Source organism: Paramormyrops kingsleyae, chromosome 11 (genome assembly GCF_048594095.1).
Source record: "Paramormyrops kingsleyae isolate MSU_618 chromosome 11, PKINGS_0.4, whole genome shotgun sequence".
Taxonomy (NCBI): Eukaryota; Metazoa; Chordata; class Actinopteri; order Osteoglossiformes; family Mormyridae; genus Paramormyrops; species Paramormyrops kingsleyae.
Genome location: NC_132807.1, coordinates 24,156,511 through 24,178,713, shown reverse-complemented (window position 1 = coordinate 24,178,713; position 22,203 = coordinate 24,156,511). Strand labels below are relative to the sequence as shown.

The 22,203-nt window shown below is 38.9% G+C and overlaps 1 protein-coding gene across 1 annotated transcript in view; it reads left to right on the top strand.

The window, feature by feature from the left end:
• The first annotated feature begins 1,314 nt into the window (after positions 1–1,314).
• Positions 1,315–22,203, top strand: part of LOC111858229 (leucine zipper protein 2-like) — a 42,965-nt gene continuing 22,076 nt past the window's right edge. Inside the window, exon 1 of the mRNA XM_023839811.2 lies at positions 1,315–1,453. Coding sequence (XP_023695579.2) covers positions 1,392–1,453 — 62 coding nt within the window. The 5' untranslated portion in view covers positions 1,315–1,391. The remainder of the gene's footprint in view (positions 1,454–22,203) is intronic.

Here is a 22,203-nt window from a genome sequence, read left to right as displayed (position 1 = left end):
AAAATACTTGGGGCTCTGCTTAAAATACTCAGGGCTCTGCTTAAAATACTCAGGGCTATATCCCCAAGTGATCAGACCTAACGACATCCATGATCAGACTTTTAATGAAGTCACCTGATGTCTGAAAACCGAAGATAGACCAGACTTCATACAGGCAGGAGATTACACAGATTTTGTCCTTGTGATTCAGTGCTTTAAAAACCCTTACTCAGATTCTGTATAGATACCGAGGTTACATTTTGCTTGTACTTGTGGTGTTTCATCACCATTCAGCCTTGAATCCCAAAAATATTCAAATGCATTTGAATTTAGATCCTCCTAAGTTCCGACTTCTGGCCCTTGAACAGGATACATTTTACAACTCGGTAATTCATACAACGCAACTTTCCCTATCATATAAGAGGATGATGGATTTTTATTTGGTCATATGAGTTTACTCAAGTACACATCGTTTTTACTGCTAGTTTCCAAAACAGCAAGCAGAAAAAATAATAGGAATGACAGCATAAACCCTTCCATGTTTACTTTACCTAGTTAATGGAATATAAGTATAATCTTAGAGAGAAACACATTTGAAAATAGTGCTGTACAGTATTTAAAGCCAAGCGTCTTATTCAGAAGAATTAAACCATGTGGTATTGTATGGCTTTAAATCAAAGCAGTTGGCTTGTCATGTACATGATATTTAACAAATCTAAAAAGAAAAAGACAATATTATTATGGTAGTGGATTAAATAAGATGCGATGGATTGTCTGCATTAATTAGTTTTGATTGCTCATAGACAGAAATATTAAACATTTACAGGTTACAGATGGTTAATGATTATTTGTCAGACTTTGTAAGTGCGAACTAAAACAGAAAATTATATTCATGACCACTAAAATGAAGTACAATATATTCAGTACAGAGCTGATCCATGTAAATAAACTGTACAATTAAAGTTTGATTACCCTAATAAGCTCTTTCTCTGAATGTACCTGCTGTGCACATAATTTTAGATAATACCACTGTGTCAGTCAGGCAAAGCCCTGATAATCACAGATGCTTATGGATGGGGGGGGGGGGGCACGCAACCAGGGACAAATGAACCGTGAATGAGCTGAATTTACTAATGGCATCATATTCTGTATCTTAGCCTCCTTTATCTTCCTGCTGTTCTTCGACATTTTTTTTTTTGCCTGTCTCCCCCCACTTCATTTAACAATGAAAGGAGTACCTCTTTTTTTTATTACCCTGCCAGAGTGCTGCATCTGCACGCTGTGTGAGTGAGTGAGCGAGAGAGAGAGAGGGAGAGAGAGAGAGAGGGGGGAGAGTGCAAGGGAGGAAGAGAGGAAGGGAGCAAGAGAGATGGGAGCAAGACAAGGGGCGGAAGAGAGAGTAAGACAAAGCAATGAAATTCATCTCAACAATTTGCCTGCTGTTCCTCCTTCCGGCTCTGAGCCGCAACACCAGGTAAGGAATGAATTCAGTAAGCTTTTAATTATAGTTTTGTTGCTCAGAAGGAGGATGGAGGGGGGAGGTAGCATCTATCTAATTTGCTTTGTAGTTTGTTGCAAAGACTTTTTTCTTGTCATGCTCAGGCTAGTTATGTGAAATGAACTTTTAATTCTATGAGCTTAGATACAAGCTGACAGAACTGAATATTACAAAAATATAACTTTTGTTGATTTTTGCTTTTATTGCAGTAGTGCAGTACATGTGCTTCAGTTGATTTTTCTTTGCTTTACAAAATTTCATTTGCAAACTTGTGCTGTAGATCAGAAGAATGTGTTTCAGATAAATGAGAAGCACCCAGACAAGATAAACACGTCAGAGCATAAAGGATACAAGAGAGTGACATTTTAGTGAGGTCTTATAGATAAGACAACAGCAGGAGAGAGCAGTAGCAAATGTCTGATGGGAGAGAACAGCAGCACATGGCTTATTGGAGAGAGTAGCACATGGCTTAATGGGAGAGAGCAGCAGTCTAATGGGAGAGCAGCAGTACATGTCTAATGGGAGAGAGCAGCAGCACATGGATAATGGGAGAGAGCAGCAGCATATGTCATATGGGAGAGAGCAGCAGCACATGGATAATGGGAGAGAGCAGCAGCATATGTCATATGGGAGAGAGCACCAGCACATGGATAATGGGAGAGAGCAACAGCATATGTCATATGGGAGAGAGCACCAGCATATGGCTAAAGAAAGAGAACAGCAGCACATACCTAATGGGACAGAGCAGCAGCAGCACATGGCTAATAGATTAGATCTGTAGCACAAATGGGAGACATCAACAGCAAACAGATACTATGGAGAGGCCAACTGGATGGCTAATGAGTGAAAGCAGCAGCATATAGCTTTCAGGAGAGATCACCAGGACATTAAAGGGAGAGAACTGCTTGGTAGAAAGGAGTCCATGTGTGGAAGTTTGACTGTGTTGATATAATTCTTTGAACTATGAATGAAAGATGTCCATGTTGTCCTGAGCAACAGGGAAACCTTCACGGGTAGTGGATCCTACTTCTCGTTAGTTTGCCAGAGTTTTGTGATAGCAGAAAGCAGAAGGTATAACTGATATAGTTCCATACTGCTAAATGCTAACAAGCTAGTAACAGGCAACAAAGATGTGACTTTCTCATCCAAAATATTACATATACAATAACTAACCATAATCATCATACAGTGTTTTAGCTGGAATATCTCAAATGTATTTTCATCTAAAAGTTACAATAAAGTTGTATCACTATATATTTTTATAAAATGTTTCAATATCTAATTACTAGGGAAGGGTGAATTAGTAAAACATGGGTAATCTGACTCATATTTGTTAAAACTGTGTTGTTTAGGTTTGTAGCTTATATAAGTGAAAATATACTAGAGAATAATATATTAAATGTATGATGTTAATGGCTAGCAAGTGCAATCTAATGACTAGCAAGTGCAGCCATTGTATTACATTTTTACTGCTAAAAGACAAATGAAACAGCATTTGAGTTCCTAGCCTTATGTGCATCTTTGCGTGTCTGTGTACCAAGCTGAATGTTTTGTATGTCTCTGTGACATGCAAGGTTTTAGATTTGGATATGGGTGGTAGGGACATGTCCCTAAGAAAACTGTGCCGTGTGTGTTTATGGGGCTGTGGCTGATTTGGTCCCTGTCAATGTTGAAATCATGCCTACACCATGAAGGACATGAATGGTGCTCCACTAGGCAGGTAGCCCTTCATAACAAAAGGAAAACCTCTCTATTATAAAAATATTCAGCATATATATCTCAATTTTACTCATATTAATTCCCCTTCACCCTGACCAGGATAAGTGTTTATAAATGCATGAATAAATACATGGATGGTTTTATAATTTTTTTCTAATTGCAAAGACATCTGGTATGCGGTGTAAATGAAAACACAAATGAATCCAAAATGCCCATTTTCTTTTCCTACAGGAATAAATGTTTAGAAATAAACATTTCACAGAGATAGGTTTTATTGCAGTTCAGTTATTTTTACTTCAAGCCATTGTCATGGCTTTAGCGTCAAGATAACTTGTCATAGACCTTATCGTCAGAATATTTTGTGTGTGCCACTGAAATGCATATAGTTGCATAAATCTGAAAAAGTCAACATTTTTTTCTGATGCAATTGTTTTGTGTGAGTGGCAATAATGAAGCAGGCTTCTGTTCTTGATAGCTCTTGCTACCTGTCAAACCTTTCTCATGCTTCCATAAACTCACAGTTTAGTAATTAAGTTTATTATTTTGACATGTTTAATCTCTAAATGAGTGGCTATAATATGGATGGATGGATCAGAGAACATATTTCCCCCAAATGTTTTACTAAAAGTTAAAATGTTAGGAGGAAACAAAAATTAGTTATATGAAGATGCAGAAGTCCAAAGTTGCGGAAAATCTGGTGATAACTGGTTTCATGATTTAATATTCACAGTGCTAACATCATATACTTAGTTCGTCACTCGTACAACTTATTACCCCATTCACGTGAGTGAGGGCCTTGGGCGGAAAGTGAGAAGCGCCACTTTACCTTCAAATTTACTGCAGCCCAGGTCAAGAACTACATCAGCTGAAGGTGCTGAGTCACCTGCTTTGTCAGCCTAGTAATGAAACTGGAATATGATAGGTCTGAAACCATTCAGTCATGTTCTGGATAAGTACATTACGTATAGCCATTCAAATTTGTCTGTTTACAAAAAGAAAGGGCTCAATGCTGAATATACATCCTGAGTGAATGCTTGACTGCAGGGGTACTCTCCATACAGAACTAAATCAGGAAACTCTGATACACTAAAGAACTGCTTTAAAATAAACAGTCTCCCAAGTTCAGTAACCACTTATCCTATATTGGGTCACAGGGTGTCTGGTGTCTATGGGCGCAAGACAGGGAACAACCCAGGATGGGGCACCAAACCATTGCAGGGCACACTCACACACACGGGCAAACTGGTAACGCCAATTAACCTCAGCTTGTTTTTGGACTGTGGGTGCGAACCAGAATACCTGGAGGAAACCCCACAATGACGCAGGGAGAACATGCAAAGTCTGCACACATGGAGCCATGGTGGAGACTCGCATGCAGGTCACAGAGGTGCCAACCACTGCACCACCACGCCTCCCCTCCATGGTTATGTCACAGAGTAAAATCGATTCTTTTCACAAATAAACAGAGTCCCACTGAGAAAGCTGCACCCAAGCTTGCAGAACAGCACAATTTCTGCACCCGGGTGATAAATGCAGTGCTTAGTCAGCATGTGATTTGAAAGTAACCGATCTTAGTAGCAGGGTGATGATTTCAGCATCTACAGCATTGGTGGCAATTATTAGCATCATTACCATTAGATAAGTGTTTTTTTTTTTACATTAAAGTGATAGTCCTGATTGTTTCTTTCTACAAAAAACTGTCCTCTGTCCTTGTACCTAAATGTTTTAGTTGAACTGATATTTCACCTGAGTTGACATCTCAGAAATGTGATGTTGTTCACTGGCTAGTCTATAAAGTTTCACATCCGGCAGAATCCTTTAGCCGCATAATAGCTGTGTATATGCTCACATTTATTAGTTCATGATGCTGTGCTCGCCGAAAATGTTAGGACTCTCTGGCTAGGACAAAGCCAAATGTTTGTTTTTGTGCTTGTCCCTGATTTCTGGTGTGAGAATTCTGTCTAAACCAGGGGTGGACAATCTTATCCGCAAAGGGCCGGTGTGTATGCGGGTTTTCGCTGCAACTCCCTAATTAGATTACTAATTAGAGCACTGATTGGCTGAAGAGTCCTTACACCTGGGTTTGAACAGCTGACCTACAGGTTATCCCAAAAACCTGCATACACACCGGCCCTTTGCGGATAAGATTGGCCACCCCTGGTCTAAACTGTCAGTCTCTCAGCCAGTTGCAAGTATGTAAGGTGTCTTGATGATGATGGATGTCCACGGTGAAAGTTATTCAGACCTGTGATGTTACAATCCAAGGGAAAACAGCTTTGCATTGCTATAAACAACATGCCTAGTCTGAGTTAGATCTATTATGCAAACGGGTTTATCTGTGTTCCACCATTTGTGTTCCTTATGATCAGAGGTGGGAATTACAGGTTCAGGAAGTACAAATCCAGACCACGATTTTGTATCAACCAACCAGTTCAGTATAAAGAGTCACATTCACAGAGTACTCAGCTGGTTGGTTGAAATGAAATCGTGGTCTGGATTTGTACTTTCTGGACCTGAACTATCCACCTCTGCTTATGATTTCAAAACTCTGGTCACAATATAGAATTTCATGATTTGGTCTTTTTTTTTTACCAGACTACAATTAATCCCGCAAAGAACTGACAGTTTCACAGGCATCGCCACAGATGAGAAGCACTGCGGGCCGTCTCTGGGCTTCAGGACAGAGATGTTTACCATAGAGTATATTGCACAAAATATTAAATAACCCAAGAGTATTACTTAATACCTGGGAAACCTTGTGGAACAGCGTATTGCAGAGGTGCTTTAATGATTTTGTTTAATTGTAATGATCAAGATGGAAATAATTAAAGGGCCAGAAATAGTGTTTCTCCTGCAGCACTGGGGCAGAGATTGCATTGTCGGAAGAATGCAGAGGTAAGCAGTGGGAGAGGCTCGGAGGGAGAGTCTAAAGGTTTGATATGTTAAATTCTGATGGCTCATGCCCTTTGGAAGAACTTCTGAATGACTGTGTGGATGTGTAACCTAAAGCAGAGGACTCTTTGGCTGCCATTAGCAGCTTTGCAGGTGTAAATTTTGAGCTTTGTTTTAGTTTTAACCGTATATTCTCAGGGAAAGTAATTGAATAAAATGGCCACAACATCATATTCATTCACCCAGCGTCGTAACTGGCCCACTACCTGTCCTGTATGACTGAATCTGGATACTTGTCTAGACACTGGCAAGCCACTGATGACATTTAGATGAAATGGCTTGTTCTGTTGCCAGACTCCGTCTTTGCTGATCTAAGTGGTGGGTATATTACAGCCCCATCCTAGCCTGTCTGGAGATAAAAACTTGCCCGTAATGAGGGAATTGGTACCTGATTCTTCCCGCACCCTGAGTGTAGCCTGTGGTTCAGGCTTTTTCTTTTTGTAAAAAGCTCTCAGTCCATTCATCCAGGAATGTAACTCAGTTTTATTGCCCATCTAAGTTTGTTTCAGTGTAGCTTATTATGGAAAATTCTGTTTCTTCAAGTATACAGTATTAGAGAAAACCCACCCAACAATATAATGAAACCGAGTCTTGTACTTTTTTTATTGAATTTATGTTACATGAAAGTTAAATTACATTTTGTTGCGTGTTTATTTGGACCACATAATGTCAAGCAGACTCCCATTAAAGAATGTATGAAAATGTACTTAGAAAATAAATTCTATTTCTAATTCTAATTATGCAAATGTGGAGAATTCAAAGTCTGGATTATGGAACGGATCCCAGTTTGGTTTTATTTACTTTCCTCTGCTGCTGCCTAGTTTTCAATCCTTCGCCTGTTTGTGGATGATTCCAGAAATAAACTTCTTGCTCCCAATCTTGTCCCCACCAAATTATTATTTATTTATTGCTTTATAGGTTTTTTTTTCTCCCCACATAAGACAGATTGGGGTTTCTGCAGTGCAGTGAGCCTGTGCTTCAGGGTCTTTCAAACGTAAAGTCTGGGAACATTTTGCACAAGTCAGCCTGTGCTGCTGAAGTGAGTGCCATGTTCTTCAGAGGGATGTTCACCAGTTGTGTCAGGGAGCACTTGTATAGAACATCACATATAGGTACGAGGTACAATTCTGGCAGCGTACCTTTAAATTTAATCGCAGTATGGCAACTAACAGGGTGACTTCTGACATTCTGTAAACTGAAATAAATGTGCATGACCATGCAGGGGAGAAACAGAGTGGAATTGTGGCTGCGGACCAGCCCCAGGGATAGATTCCTGAAGGCTAAGACACTCCCCAAACTAGCGTAGGATGCACTCCTATGACAGAATGGTTTATAAGCTTGCTGTGCCTGCTGCTGCTGCATTCTGGAATGAGGATTATATATGCTGCTTATAAGGGGTAATGCAGCTGAAGAGTGACAGCTCCTCTGAAGATGCTTAGCTCTCATTCCCATGCTGATCAGCGGTTCAGGCTTCAGTAGAGTGTGATCTGAACTGCCACTGAGTGCTGATGGGCAATTAGCACTGCAGTCAGCTACTCTGGTACGCAGTGAGAATGGCCCGATTGTGAGCTCTTCTCACCTTATTCCTTCTGTGTTTTCAGAAAATGGACTTTATCTCATCCTAGAGTGTGTGAGATCTCCCCTGGGTACTACGATTTTGTCTCACAGTTCAAAACTATGAGGTTTGGTGGTGGCCTTAATGTTGCACATTCTGCTGTTTTGCATAGTAGTCTTACTAGGTTCTTGCTTGGTTTGGAGATGTTACATAAGTTTTGCTCCAGTTCTGATTACACTTGGATCTGGACATTCATTAGAACCTCAGTCTAGCTGAGGTCTGTGACTCTAAGAGTTGTTGGTTTGAATCCTAGGCTTGACAGTGTGATGTCACTGTTGAGCAACGCTCTAAATCCTAATTGCTCTAATGACTGTTTGACCCTGCTTTGGATAAAAGTGCCTGCTAAATACTGTAGATTTATAAATGTAGTTGACTCCTTGATGGTATATATGTTTGTAAGTATTTGCCTCACTTGTACATTGCTTTGGACAAGAGCATCTTGCTAAATGTAACAGCAGAGAAAAATCGTACAATCTCTCACACATCCTTCTCTCCTTCCCGACTAACATTTCATCACATTGCACAGAACTTTCATATCCACCGCAAACTTTTCCACTCTCCGTCGCACTTTACAACACAAATTTCCAGCTCTGTTTATCACGCCGCAAGATTTTTCATCTCCCAGCTCTGCAGCACATTTCTCACTTGAGATGACCATTCTAAAGTACTTTTCGTACTCTTCAAAATTCACCATTTATTGTCTCTGCTCTTATCAGCATTCTGTAATCTTCGGTCATTGAGCTCAGATTCATCCATCCTTTCCCCATCTCCCTATTCAGCATTCTGTTATAGCTTTGGAGGCTACAAGACCTTGCTGTTGTATCTCATTCAGTAAAAAATGAGGGCAGCACTTTGGCTCAGCAGGTAGAGCCGAAAGCATTAGCACCTCCAGGGCTGTGGGTATGACCCGTGTGTGTGTGTGTGTGTGTGTGTGTGTTTACTTGGTCTCCCCATGCTCACATACATTTCCCCAGGGGCTCCAGATTCTTCCAATATACAGTGCTCTGCAAAAGCCTTAGGCAGTCAAAGTCATATTGGCGTAAATCTGTGAAGTTATACCTGTCAAAATGTGTTAGCTTAACCATTTGAAAACCTCTGCTAAAGTCACATTAGAATTTGCATTCAGTGTACCCCTGTATTATTTGCGCACACTAGCACACCTCGTATGACCAATCAATACATTGTTGACTTAGTTGACTAATCATAGTAAACTCGTGGCAAAATTTAAAGAATACATGGAATGGTTGGGGTGCCCCTGAGGAGAGGTTTGGGAAGTGAAGTGGTGTTCATCTAGCCATCCAAGAAGATTTCAATAACTCTTTGGAGAACAGAAGAACTTTCTGTTAGCTTTTATTGTGTTACTCTTAATTCGCACATGTTCTAATGCTAAATTGTGTTGTTTTTTTTGGAGCAAATCCAAAATACAGCGATATGTAAGGGGAAAACCACTTTGAGGTATGTGGACATACAAAAATAATCATTTTTATGTTAACATGTTTAATAAAACATTAAAATGCATTAATATAGAACTGTTCTTAGGCTGCTGGAACTACCTGTAATCAACTCCTGTGTGACGTCTCTAAAAAAACACAATAAGAAAATAATAGTATTTAACAAAGCTGTGGTGTAAATAACTTTAAACATTTTTTTTGACTGCCTGAGACTTTAGCACAGTACTGTACATGCAGTTTAGGTGTAATGCTGTCTTTCCTGTCTATGCAGTATATGCTTATGTGTGTGTATCAGGCTACCCTTTGATGGACTAGCATTCTCGCCAGGGCTTCCCCTGTCCTGAGATTATGGAAAATGGATGTGTAGAAAATAAAATACAAAACACTTTAAGAGGACTTCGAAAAACATGCAATAGATGGTCGGCGATAGCTGATTTTTCTGTCTGAACTGAACATGCTGCTCTTCACTAATTATCATGCATGAATGTATTATAATTTCTAGGCAGTTTTTTTCTTTATATGCCAAGCGTTAGCAACAAAAAGAATAAACACTGACATGCAGGCTTTGATGGTTTGACATTAGTATATTTTCAAGATAATTGATATTTACAGTATTTATAATTATTTCATAATCATTTGCAGTGATAGCAAATAGTTCTAGCTTCTGATTAGAATCATTAGATGAATGAAATATTATTGGAAATTTAGTTCCTCTTTTTATATAACAATCTGCTTCTGGAGTGTGCAAAAATGGACAAAGGAAAGCTATCTCTGAGAAAATTCTCCTTTGTCCATCATGTTCATATGCAGTTTAGCAGAACTTCCTGGTATTGTTTTCAAGGAGATGTATTTAGAAGTTTCAAGGAGCGTTTGCGCAGCTCCAAATCTGTGGAGATGTGAGTTGTAAGACATGGGGGCATTAACTCTCAAGATCTTCACAATGGCAATTTATTTTCTCTGAAACATTTGCTTTATATGCGTGACATATCATGTCCTCCGTAAGATGGACCACTGATGTCCCTGAGCAGAATTCCCTGGAGGACTTTTCTCATTTCTGGGCATCTGGGGAAGTCCCAGATGTTTCAGGAGACTTAGGCAGTCTCATTTAAAATGTCAATCATACTTTTGTATTTGATGGAAGCTAATGATTGTCCTAGTGACCTCTTACACATTTGCATATGTGCGAGGGAAGTATAATCAGTATTTTTAGCTCAGCCTCTTGGTTTCATTGAAAGTAATTTAGAATTTTTTGTAGAGTGTCTGTTTTAAAACGTGTCATTATACAATTTATCTGGATTGAGCTGTTTTAAATTACATACTAGCTCTACAAAGTGTAAGCTTATCAGCGTTACTCAGAGACAGTCAGGTACAACACTGTCAGAACAAATACTGAGGTCATGGATCTCAGCTCCACTTTCAGAACTTTCCACAGAATTGAATGTGACATGGCAGACAGCTGCTTGCAAGGAAAATTGTAAGCTTCTGTCAGAATTGGAAGTGAATGTAATAAGATATCGTTTAGTTCAAGAGGTGAATTGTACTGTTTGATTAAAGAAATGTAAAAGTACAGACCTGAGAGGTATGTCTTTGTATCCTGCAGCTTGAGCAGAGTAAAAAATGGATCCTTGGTTTTGTTCCTCTTTCTCTTTTATTTGAAAAATATTCACACATTTTTTTTGCTACTATTATTTTGGGAACATTTCACCATACAGGAATTTGGACGTGACTTGGGGATGGAATCTATGAGGAAGTTAAATTTGTAAAATGATATTCCTCGTCCCATGTCACTATGGACTTAGCTTCTCCACTGGTCATTGTATCTCCTAATGTAAACAAACGTGTCAGGTTTCTCTTACGTATGGGAGGTAGACACGGTTCTGCTACCTATGCAGTGTACAGGTTTGCGTAATATTTTTCAGTATTTCAGTCTCTCCACGGTGAACTTCTGCATGGAAGAGGAGGCAAAAGATCTTCCAGGATTTTGGGGTCCTTTTAACAGCCATCAAACTTGAATGTGTTTTTTAATACACAATACAGGTTTATGAGCAGGTTATGGGAACAGAGGCAGGGAGATGCCATTGCTTATTATTACCAACATAAAATGGGGTTCTCACAGATGCCACAAAAAATCAGTTATGGCTGGAATTAAAGGCGGAAGGAAATCACTTTTATTTATTGTTGCCCAATGGGTTTCATTGCCATTTATACCACAACAACACATATTTGTTTGGTGTTTATAACTTTATTGAGGGCAAACTGGCAGACAGAAGCACTTGGGGCCAGGCAGAGAAAGGAGATACCAGTGATCTTTCCCTCAGGAACGGGAAGAGGGCCATAAAAAGAGAGCTGCCCTTTCAGCAGCAAATGAAATGAAAAACGTCCACACCCCCACACTGTCACTTTATGGACGTGTTCGCCAAGGTAACGTTTTTGCAAGCTATAATGCAGGATGTAGTGGTCTGTGCTGATGCTGAGTTCTTCAGTGTTCAACTGCTTAAATGAAAGACTCTGTTGTTGGTGTTGTGAAGTAATTTAAAGAGCTATATCTCAGAGCTCCATCGGTGATGGAGTTCTATGAATTAGAGAAAAATCTGTTAGCATGTAGTGACAGAAACAATGAGTATTAGATAAGGATAAACACAAGGAAAAAATATTGTATTTATTCTATTCTGGAAAGGAAATTTACTAAAATGAGACAGGCATCACTGAGTGCACTGTAAATAGAGATTCTACTCCCTTTGCAGGAAATTAGCATCCAATTAATTAATTTCCAAGTCAGCAGGCAATTATGTAATCATAATATCACTCCTTTGTGTAGTTTTGATTGTGATGAAAGGCTTACGGCTAGGCAGACTTATTGATTAAGCAGGAACAAATACTAGTAAACCTCAAAGAAAAGCCGCATTTACAGACAAACGAACTGAAGCGAAAATGAAGTTATGATTCATAAAATGATTCTAGAAGGGTATATTATGCGACTGGGCTGGCGGGGTGGGTAAGTGGGGAGCAGTATTACCTCACGCCCCCCCGTGGCATGGTGAATTCCTCGGGGATCTCTGGTTGCCTCTCGCAGTCCAATGACAAGCCGTTAGGCTAACTGGCTTCTCTAAATTGCCCGTGTGTGTGTGTCCCATGTGATGGACTGGCTTTCCAGTCCAAGTTGTACCTCAGCCTTATGCCTTGTCACCCCCCCCCCCCCCCTCAACATGACTAGGAGTGGTTAGAAGATGGATTGTAGACCCCGCTGACTGGAAACATGGACCTCTAGCACAAATATGAAAAGGAAAGAAGTGTGAATAGTGTGAGTCGTCTGCAGTACCTTGGCACCCCGTCCTGGGTTATTCCCTGTATTGTATCCATAGCTTCCAGGATAGACTTCGGACTCCCACAACCATGCAGAGGACAAGCGGGTATGTTAAATGGATGGATGGAAGCTGAAGGACTTGACCGATGCACAAAAATCTCCAAAACACCAAATGTAGATATTTTTTTTCCAAATGCATAAATGCATAAATAAACATGCTTCCTGAACATTATGTTTCTTTCTTACTTTAATTACGTCTGCAATTGTAAGAGGAAACTCTGCATATAATATGTGGTCATAAATAAAATTAAATGAACCCCAAAATGCACACCTGCCTAGACTGTTGTCATATAAGTCTTGAAATATAGGTAATAGGTTATTGGACCATTCATCAACAGCAAAATCTTGCAGTTCCAGGTGCAGAAATCTCCATGCATTGTTCTTTTTACCTTGAGTTTCAGCAAATGTTACAGGACAGCAAGAGTTCGAAAAAATTCTTCTGTACAATCCCTCCTTAAAAGCATTTTGACATCAAAAAGATTTGGTGCCATTTTCCACTTTTTGGTAAAAACAAAAGTTCATTCTTGAGGCAGATAGCGAGTCTGGACATGAAAAATTATTTTATGCTTGGTCCTAGATTTACCTTTTTTGGTTGGACCTTTCTGTCTTTCTTTCATTCCACCCCCCCACCCCCAGTTAAGATGGCATTAACAAAGAAGGATGGTGTTTGAAGGGAAGTATACCGGGAATGCAGGATTCAAGTGGGTGAATCTCTGTGCTATAAGAAATATCTCACATTCATTCATTTCAGCCTGGGCATCCAGAAGAACATGTTTTCTAATGTAATGGCTCATACTGAATTGTAAGGGACCTCTGAACAGCAAATGCATTGCACATATAGTGCTGGAGGAGAGATTATTAATCATAGGTTCTGCACCAGGTTCTGCCAAACCTATGACTAAATTTATCATGAATTAAAATGGGTCAGCTTAATCACTGCATTTATAATGCATTTATATGGCATCAGCATGTACCAAGATAACTGCTGACTTTATATTGCATTTATACAACCTACTGCAGGATATAATTCTATGATTTTGCAGTTTTTTCCATTATAGATGGGTTGTAAGCAGTCAATAATTGTACAGTAATGCATAAATATACTTATATACATCAATGCATAGTATCACCATGTAATTTCAAATAACGAGGGATTTATTGGACTTATTCAAACCACAGATTAAGAATAAAAACATACCAACATCTATGTGTCTTAGTATGAAAACACTAAAAGCAAGTGCATCACTGAATGGATAGCTGATCGTTTCGTCCATAGAAGATTACAATTTGCCCTTATGTATTTCACTGAAGAAGTTTGGTACCTTACATAGCATTATTGCACAGACACTTATAAACACACACACAACCTATTCTTCCAACCTATACTAAACATGTATCCTTGTATTGTATATATACTGTGAAAAGACAGCCCCATCCCTGTACTGGATGAGGCTGGATGTAGAGTTTTGTATATTTAGTTGACTGGGAAGAGCAGCACTTTATATCAAGTAAGGTCTGCTTTCAACAATCAATTTAGTTATAGGTCCCTGTGCGTTAGGGTTAGGGTTGCCTGGGTTACAGCCAAGGTTACCACTTCTATTAGGGTTGCAATTCGGGTTAGGATTAGGGTTAGGGTTAGGGATATGATTAGGTTTAGGGATATGATTAATGTTAGTTAGCATGTGCACAATGAGCTCCAAGGTATATTGTTATATTGTTTGTGGGTATCTTAGTCAGCTTTCCGACTATATTAAATTAGAACTGGCACATCTCTGATTTTATTTTTTTTTTATTAAATGCCCATCCCACACCAATGTGGTTATGCCATTGCAGAACACCTACCACTATAGGTAACTCATTGCGGGTCTGCGAATGTCCAAGACCTTTGACCTGGGATGCCAACCCTCATGCACTCACGCTGTCAGACTCTCACGCTCACACAAGAAATCATATGGCAAATCTATATTATTCAATTCTAAACTTAAAATTAGCTGTATCAAAAGCATCTGAGTAGTTTGCAAACCCTGCAGACTATTTACAAGGTAATAAAACAGTTACATACATATAAATGTGTGTGCATGTGTGTGCAGACTTTTGATCGAATTTAAAATCTCACTCCAGCCAGCTGGGCAAAGTTGACAACATTGCCTTGGAGCATATTAGCATGGTTAGCCTAGCTGTTAGTTATTCTGGGAGGTACTAGACTGCTTTACTGACCATGGTGCTGAACTAACAAAGCAGAGCAGTTCTATTACTTGTGAAAAAAAGTTTGTTTTTTGCACTGTGAATCAAGAGACTATCCCTACGTTTACTTCCTGTTATATCTTCCTGCATGGTTTCAGCCAAAGCCCTCATATATGGTAAGACGATTTGATGTGCTGAACGTCAGAATGACCAACAGACTAGACTATACCTAAGCTTGTGTCATGGGTAGCTATCAACAGGCAACAACGATATCAACCACAGTCTTTGTTCGTAATCATGAAGTTGCCTCTGAGGCGTTGTGAGATTAACATAACGCTATATGTTTTTCTTCGACGAAACAGACAAGAGGGGGTACTTAAGCACCCTCAGCACCCCTACTCACAGCGCTACTGTGCTAGAGGTGCTTTCAGATTAAGTGTCATATTCTCAATATAGAAGACCAGTTGCTGTTTTGGCACCATTCATTTCACCATTTGTTGTACATAGACTACAGGCTGCTGAATTTTACATTAATCATACAGCCGCCCCAGCGCCATAATGTCAGCAAAGTCATTGGACTCAGGTTTAATTACTTTGTCCTGTCAACATTAACCACAAGCTCCTTCCTCCCAAATCTGTTCTGCAGTTGCATAATTACTGTCTGTCACAAAAAGCCCAGCTACTCCTCTTGTACTTGATCCTGTCAGATAACTTTTTAAGGACCATTTTTTCCCCCTTTTGGTCGTTGCATAATTATTGGAAATACAACGAATGAATCTCACTGAATTTAGCTGACTGGAGATGCAGTGGCCATTTGAATAGATGCTGCCTTCACTTAATGGCATCACTAAGTACAGTCTCCCCATCCTTCTATGCGATGATAGCCCAGATTGCTTCTCATAGTCTCAATATTAACATTCAAAGACACATTTGTTTTCCACGGATAGCACAGCGATTTATTATGTCTTATAGGATCTTAGCATTCCCTTGCTGTCCACAACTACGCTTCAAAAACGTTAAAAGAGTCATTGCAGACACCCTAGTACTTCTGTGTGCTTCTTATTGCACAAGTAAAACTAACACAATGTGATTCTTTCTTAATTTACCTGGAATGTCCTTATTTTATTGTTTTTGTTTGTTATTATGTGGTTTAAAATATACCAAATTACAGTAAGATGTAGGTATCTATAATTTAAAGTTTTTTTTTAAATTTCAGCTTCGATCTTTCAGTTTTCATGAATTTCACGCCTGCAATGATTAGATTAGATTAGATTGGATTAGATTAGATTCCTTTGTTGTCATTGTACAGAGTACCCTGAAATTTTTTGCAGCACTCCCAATACTGCATTCACACATAACAAGCAATTAGAAATGTAAACTGAGGTATAACTACGGTGCGGTGTAGAAGAAAAATTGATATATGAAAAATTTGGACGTAATACATCACACAGGACATATGAAAATGCATTTTATAATATTATTCTAATAATAATGAGAGAGACCAGCATCCATTCCTCCATCCATCCATCCTCTAATGTAGGGTCACAGTAAACCAGGGGTCTGTCTGAGGCACAGGGCACAGCGCAGAAGGCTCCGCCCTCATATGACAGTTTACTATTTAACATTAGTGGACATGAAAGGATCAGGTTCATTGTGCAGTGAAAAACCATTTCTGACTCTAACACATTGTTTACATGTGGAATCACCCAATATGATGTCATGGTATGGCATTTCAGATGGTTTAATAAGCAAGGAAGAGAAACAGGAATTGCAGGATAATTTTTGGATCAGACTGATTTCCCCAGTTTTGGATCTGGATCACAGAAGAGGGAGAAGGATAAGAGACTATTTTACATAATGTTTTAGAAATGATGGGGGGGTGTCTGACAATGCAATTCAATGTGGGAATCTCTCAGTTCCAGCACTTCCATACAGAGGAGGTACTGAAATCAAACACTTATGCCAGGCTGTAGCTGCCCATGGGAAACCCCCCCCCAAGAGACTTATGCTATGAATTACAATCAGCTATTCTACTGATCCAGAAAGTACGAGCTTCAAGGTAACCTTAAGAAAATACTAACTTAATATGTTTAAATGCAACACAGTATGCAGATATGTAGCATTCATATAGTAAATGACAATTCTCTGCAGATTGTACTGCACATTTTTATAATGAACATCAATTTTAACTTAAAATTAAATAACCAATCCACTTTTACATCAGTCTGCCTTTTAATTTGTTTTGAAATGAACATAAATGGCTTGCATGAGAGAATGATTTTGAATGCCACAAGATGTCCAGAGGATGACTGTATAATTTGCTTCATCAACTTTTTCCTGTCACATGGGATTACTATTGCCAGGAATATAAATATGTATGACAACTGATTAAAAGTTTTTTTCTCACAAGGAGAAGTAATGTAAAATGCATTACATTTTCATTAATCATATTTAATATTAGAGTCATCACTCAGCTATAAATGATTATAGTAGACATAGCCACTAATTAATAATTAAACAATATTTATACTATTATCTTTATTAATGGAGTAGATTCTGAATAAGTGTCACATTATCTAAAATCTTTTTGATATAATCCGACAGTCATGTCTCATGAAAGAAGGCACTTATCCATGTTCGTACACCAGAGGTGCATGTCAACTTCCAGACTGACACTTTCCCTTGTAGCGGCGGGAATCTTATCTATTTGCAGATGCGTATAATCTTTCCAGTGAGGAGAGCTGCTGAAATGAACATTCATCCACATTCCACATCTCATTTGATGGTACTGTATCACAGAAGTGTGTGTCAAGAGGTCGCCAGAGGTCACCCTGTCAATGAAGCTGTGTCACAAGCATTCATTTTACAGAAAACATACATACATATATAGAGATATAAATATGTCTCAGATAAATGTCTGAGCTTCTCTGAGTTTCATGACCTCACAGTCTGACCTGTTCTTGTTATGAATATCTGTATTAAAGTCAGTTATTTGAGTTTTTTCTTTCTCCCCTTAGAATGTCATAGAAGTCATTTAATAACAGCTCTGTGCTCTATGCTAATGCTGCTGATGCCTTTCGTAACACATCAGATGTGACACATATCAAAAACATCTCCAGTGAGGCTACTGTCAGACCTCTAAATGAGTGTCATAATCAGCTGTTATCATACCAGCACCTGTCATGTCAAAAATTGTCACTTTCCTCACATATTATTAGATTTATTAGCTGATGATATTCATGATGTCTGAGGCACTTGGAGGGTTCAAGTCTAAAATAAAACAGATATTATTGATTAATTTACTTTGCCATGCCAACTGATTATAAGTCTTGTACCCATAAGTATCAATTAATTAAGTCCATCAATTTGGACTCGTTTACAGGGTCAATTGGGTGAATTCAAGAAGAATGTTTTCAGGTTCTTGTCACAATATTTACTCTGCCTTCCTTAAAGGGCTTGGGTCACCCTTTTATGTTTGATATTTTGAATAACGGTCCTTTTATTTGTTTGAGCCCTACTGCTCTAAACCTTCCAAACACTACCACAAAGTACTTCAGAAAGCCACAAATCAAATTTAAATACCCTGCTGCAAAGTACTGAAAAATAACACAGAACATAATATTTTTTTCCCATGTGAGTGACACTTGTAAAGAGCTATTTGCGTCATTATTTTTAAATCCTAAATATACAGTATATGTAAAATGTAAGCTTAGGTTGAGAGCTGTTTTGCAATGAGACTATAAGCTTAAAAAATATTTTCAAAAGTTCTCCCAGTCACCCCATACCTGAAACCGCAGAAGGAGGACATTTTAATTATTAGACCCTCTAACAGAGGTCAGATCTTTGCGATCTCCCGCTCCACGTAATCTAACAATTCAGTTTGTGAAAATGACAAGTTGAGTGCCTGCAGGATTTAACGCACGTAACACTGCACCAAATCTAATTCGTAAATCAAATAGCTACGCTAGTCATTAACTATTTATTTAATATGAATACAACAAATACTGAAGTCTTGCCATTCAGACTAGAATTGGATGATGTTCATATATTTGGCAGTAAATGGAATAAGGTCTTTGCTGGGGGGTGAGGGGGGGGGGGGGTAACCATCCTTCCCTGGAGGGCTTTGCATGGGTTTTCTTATACCTTATTTTGTTTTCATTGATTATTTATATGTATAAACCCCCTACATACGTGGTTTTCAAGCGAGACAGTCCAGATTGTCCGCAGAGCATTTTTTATGTCCTAGTGCTTGGGGAAACATCTTCTCATTTGTTAACAATGACACCGATTATACAGCCCTGCAGGCCCCAGCATCAGGCTCAGCATGCATCAGTGCACTGACCCCTGGCTCCTGTGTAGGCTGAAGCTTCCAGTACAGAATATGGCTGTAGCATAGCAGAGCCTGATGTCATCCAGAAGGCAGAGATACATGTAAAAGGTGAAACAGCAGGTGCTTTATGAACAGATGGCAGATCAAAGGAAATTCTAGGGTCAGGAAGGTGAAAAGAACCACTTGACACCACGATACTGAAACAATTTGAACAATTTCTGTATTAAAGGGTTGCAAAATGTACTTAAAACATGCTCATCATGACCCCCCCCCCCCATCACACAGCACACACAGCCCACACAGCCAAGCTTCTTTTAATGACATCCTCATTTGTGGTCCTAGGATTATATACAGGGGCGGGGTCACAGGGGCACTGGCCCTAGCTGAAAGCTGATTGGCTTCCAGAGGGTCCCTCCCCTGTCACTCACTGATTCAAAACATATTATTGGCTAATAATAAGGCTGTATGAATTACGACCCCTCTTATACCCCCCTCACCCTAAAATTGCCCCTGTCTGCTGCTACATTATTGACTTTCGCCCATATGGAAAAGAAGTGACCCTGCATAAAACCTGATAAAATGATTTTGAGTTGGAAGAAGATTGTTTGCTAAAATAAAAAAGAAATATTTCTCTGATTCCATGATATTCCTGTGTCTGATGCAAACCCAATCACAATTACAATCAGAATTTATGGTTAAATTTGAGAAATCCCACAGGAAAACCTGACAAAAATACATTTTCTGGTAGTAGCATGATATCATTAAATTAAGATCTAACTGGCGTAATCTGATCAGAAACATTAATAAACAATTTCCTGTGTATTATAATTTCTTTGTGTCTATATGATTACATACATGCCATAATGTGTTTTTTCTTGCAAAGTGAAATGTATTTCTGTCTATTGTGTATTACAAACAATAGCCATAAAGCTAAAATGAGATGATTTTCATTGCACACACATGAGACCCAAGGATGGGAGTTATCATGTTTTTGATATTCCTGATCATCAGTCATGGACAGACTGATAAATAATCGTCTGCTATGAGTTGATATGTGTCCCTCATTTATTAAAGCATATCTCATGTATGTCAGCAAACGTGACAAATGTTTAATCCAAAGCATAGCGGTTATAAAATTTCCAATCAAATATTATGTATGAGGTCTTCAATATTCCGCCTTCTACTACATTTATGAATTAGAATTACAATTTGAATAAAATTATACGTATAACAAATGTCCCACTGAAAATAACAGCAGATTAAGATTCTCGGTAAAATTTTATCTAATATTCACTGATAAACATGCGGCCAATGTGGAAAACTGTAAAAACTGTTGAACCTCACAATGTGAATGAAATGATTATATATTCAATGAGAAGTAGAGCATGAGACATACAAAAGGGTAAAAATTACAAATCACGAAACATTTAATAAATATCCTAAATATTAAAACACAGTTACATCCAGAACCCAAATTCTACAGCCAAGTGTATTAGATGAATCATGAATCCATACTTGAGTGCCGTAAGATGACTGTTCTGCTATTGCTAATATCTATCCTACCACCACTAAATTGCTTACTCACTACTAAGTACAGAGTGTTGGATATAGGCAATATGCAAAAAGCAATTAAAACAGCAGCAGATGTGATTCTAAGCAAATTAAAGCAGAAATGTCATTAGAAAAGCAATGCAAAACATAAATGTCACACCTATCTACAATAAAGGTCAAGAAAAGCTCATCAATGATATTGTTAGTATAGGGGCAGATGTACTTGTGATGACATGCAGCAGAGGGGCTGGGCAGAGAGTGAGTAGGTCTTTCTTTCCTCAGTAAATGGCTCATTGTCTTATGGAATTCAGCTGAAATGGCCTTTTATGCCACGGCATACATACACTAATAGGAACCAAAGCTTTTAGTATGCTTGGAAGGATTAGGTCCTCCGTTTTATCTGGGTTAGTGGTCCATGGTTGAGGTATATCCCATAGACATGCAACTTCCATACATGTTACCTTCTTTGGACAACCTTCTACTTAGATGGCTGTAAGAGATACATTCTTTCTCGGTCATTGATAGACCAACAGATGCAGGACATCTAACAGGACTTAAAATTATCTTTCCATACATGAAGAATTAAACACAATATAATTAGCATTTCATTTGTAGTTTGCATCGCCATCAAACTCCTAACCTTATTATCTTGGCCCCGGTAGCGGCATAGGGCACAAGGTACGTCCAGAATGGGATGCCAGTCCTTCAAAGGACACACATACACATACAATCCTACACTATGGAAAATGTAGAAATGCCAGTTAGCATAATTACTGCATGGAGGAGGAAAATCCGCACAAATAGACCAGAGGCTGCTGTCACACCCCGAAATCCTGGAGCTGTGAGTCAGTAGCACTGCCCAATCAGCCACTACGGCAAGTTATTACGTCAAAACTTAGTCGAGATGTTTCTTTACTCTTTCAGGTGCAAGTGGCCTTTAATAAGCCTAATCGATAGCTGTATATGCGACCTTTTCTCTATTCAGTCAAGAGATATAAATAATAATGGTTAAACTCCCAAGCTTCAGTGGTATCTTCCACCTGAATGTAAAAAAAATATATATATTAAGAACCGAAGAGACAGTGGCTGGGCTCCTTTGGGATGAGCAAGGCTGCAAAGGTGTCATGCTGGACACAGATAAACTGCCACATATTGCCAAGTACATGACTACCACTTAATGGCGGTCTGAACCTAAGAGGAAGCCACCAATCATTCTGTCATTAAACGCAGTAAGCTGGAATCCAGGCCAGGTACTGATTATTGCAAAAGTCTATGGTACAGACTTTTAGTGACATAAAAGAAATGCTCTAAGGAAGAGGAGAGGACTCTGGTGCAGCTGACCAGGGCCAGTGCTGCTTCCCTCTGCCCTTTATGCACTATGCCTGCAATAACTTGGTCTGTTTCCCCTAGCCCTGTAATTGTGGTCTGACTATGGATTTGTTTTCTCTCACCGATATTAAAAGAAATTGAAGCAAACTTTGATGTTAAGGGGTATCAATCATCAATTCCATTTATCACTGTTGTGTAAAATAAAAATACTTGCCAGCTATATTTTGTACA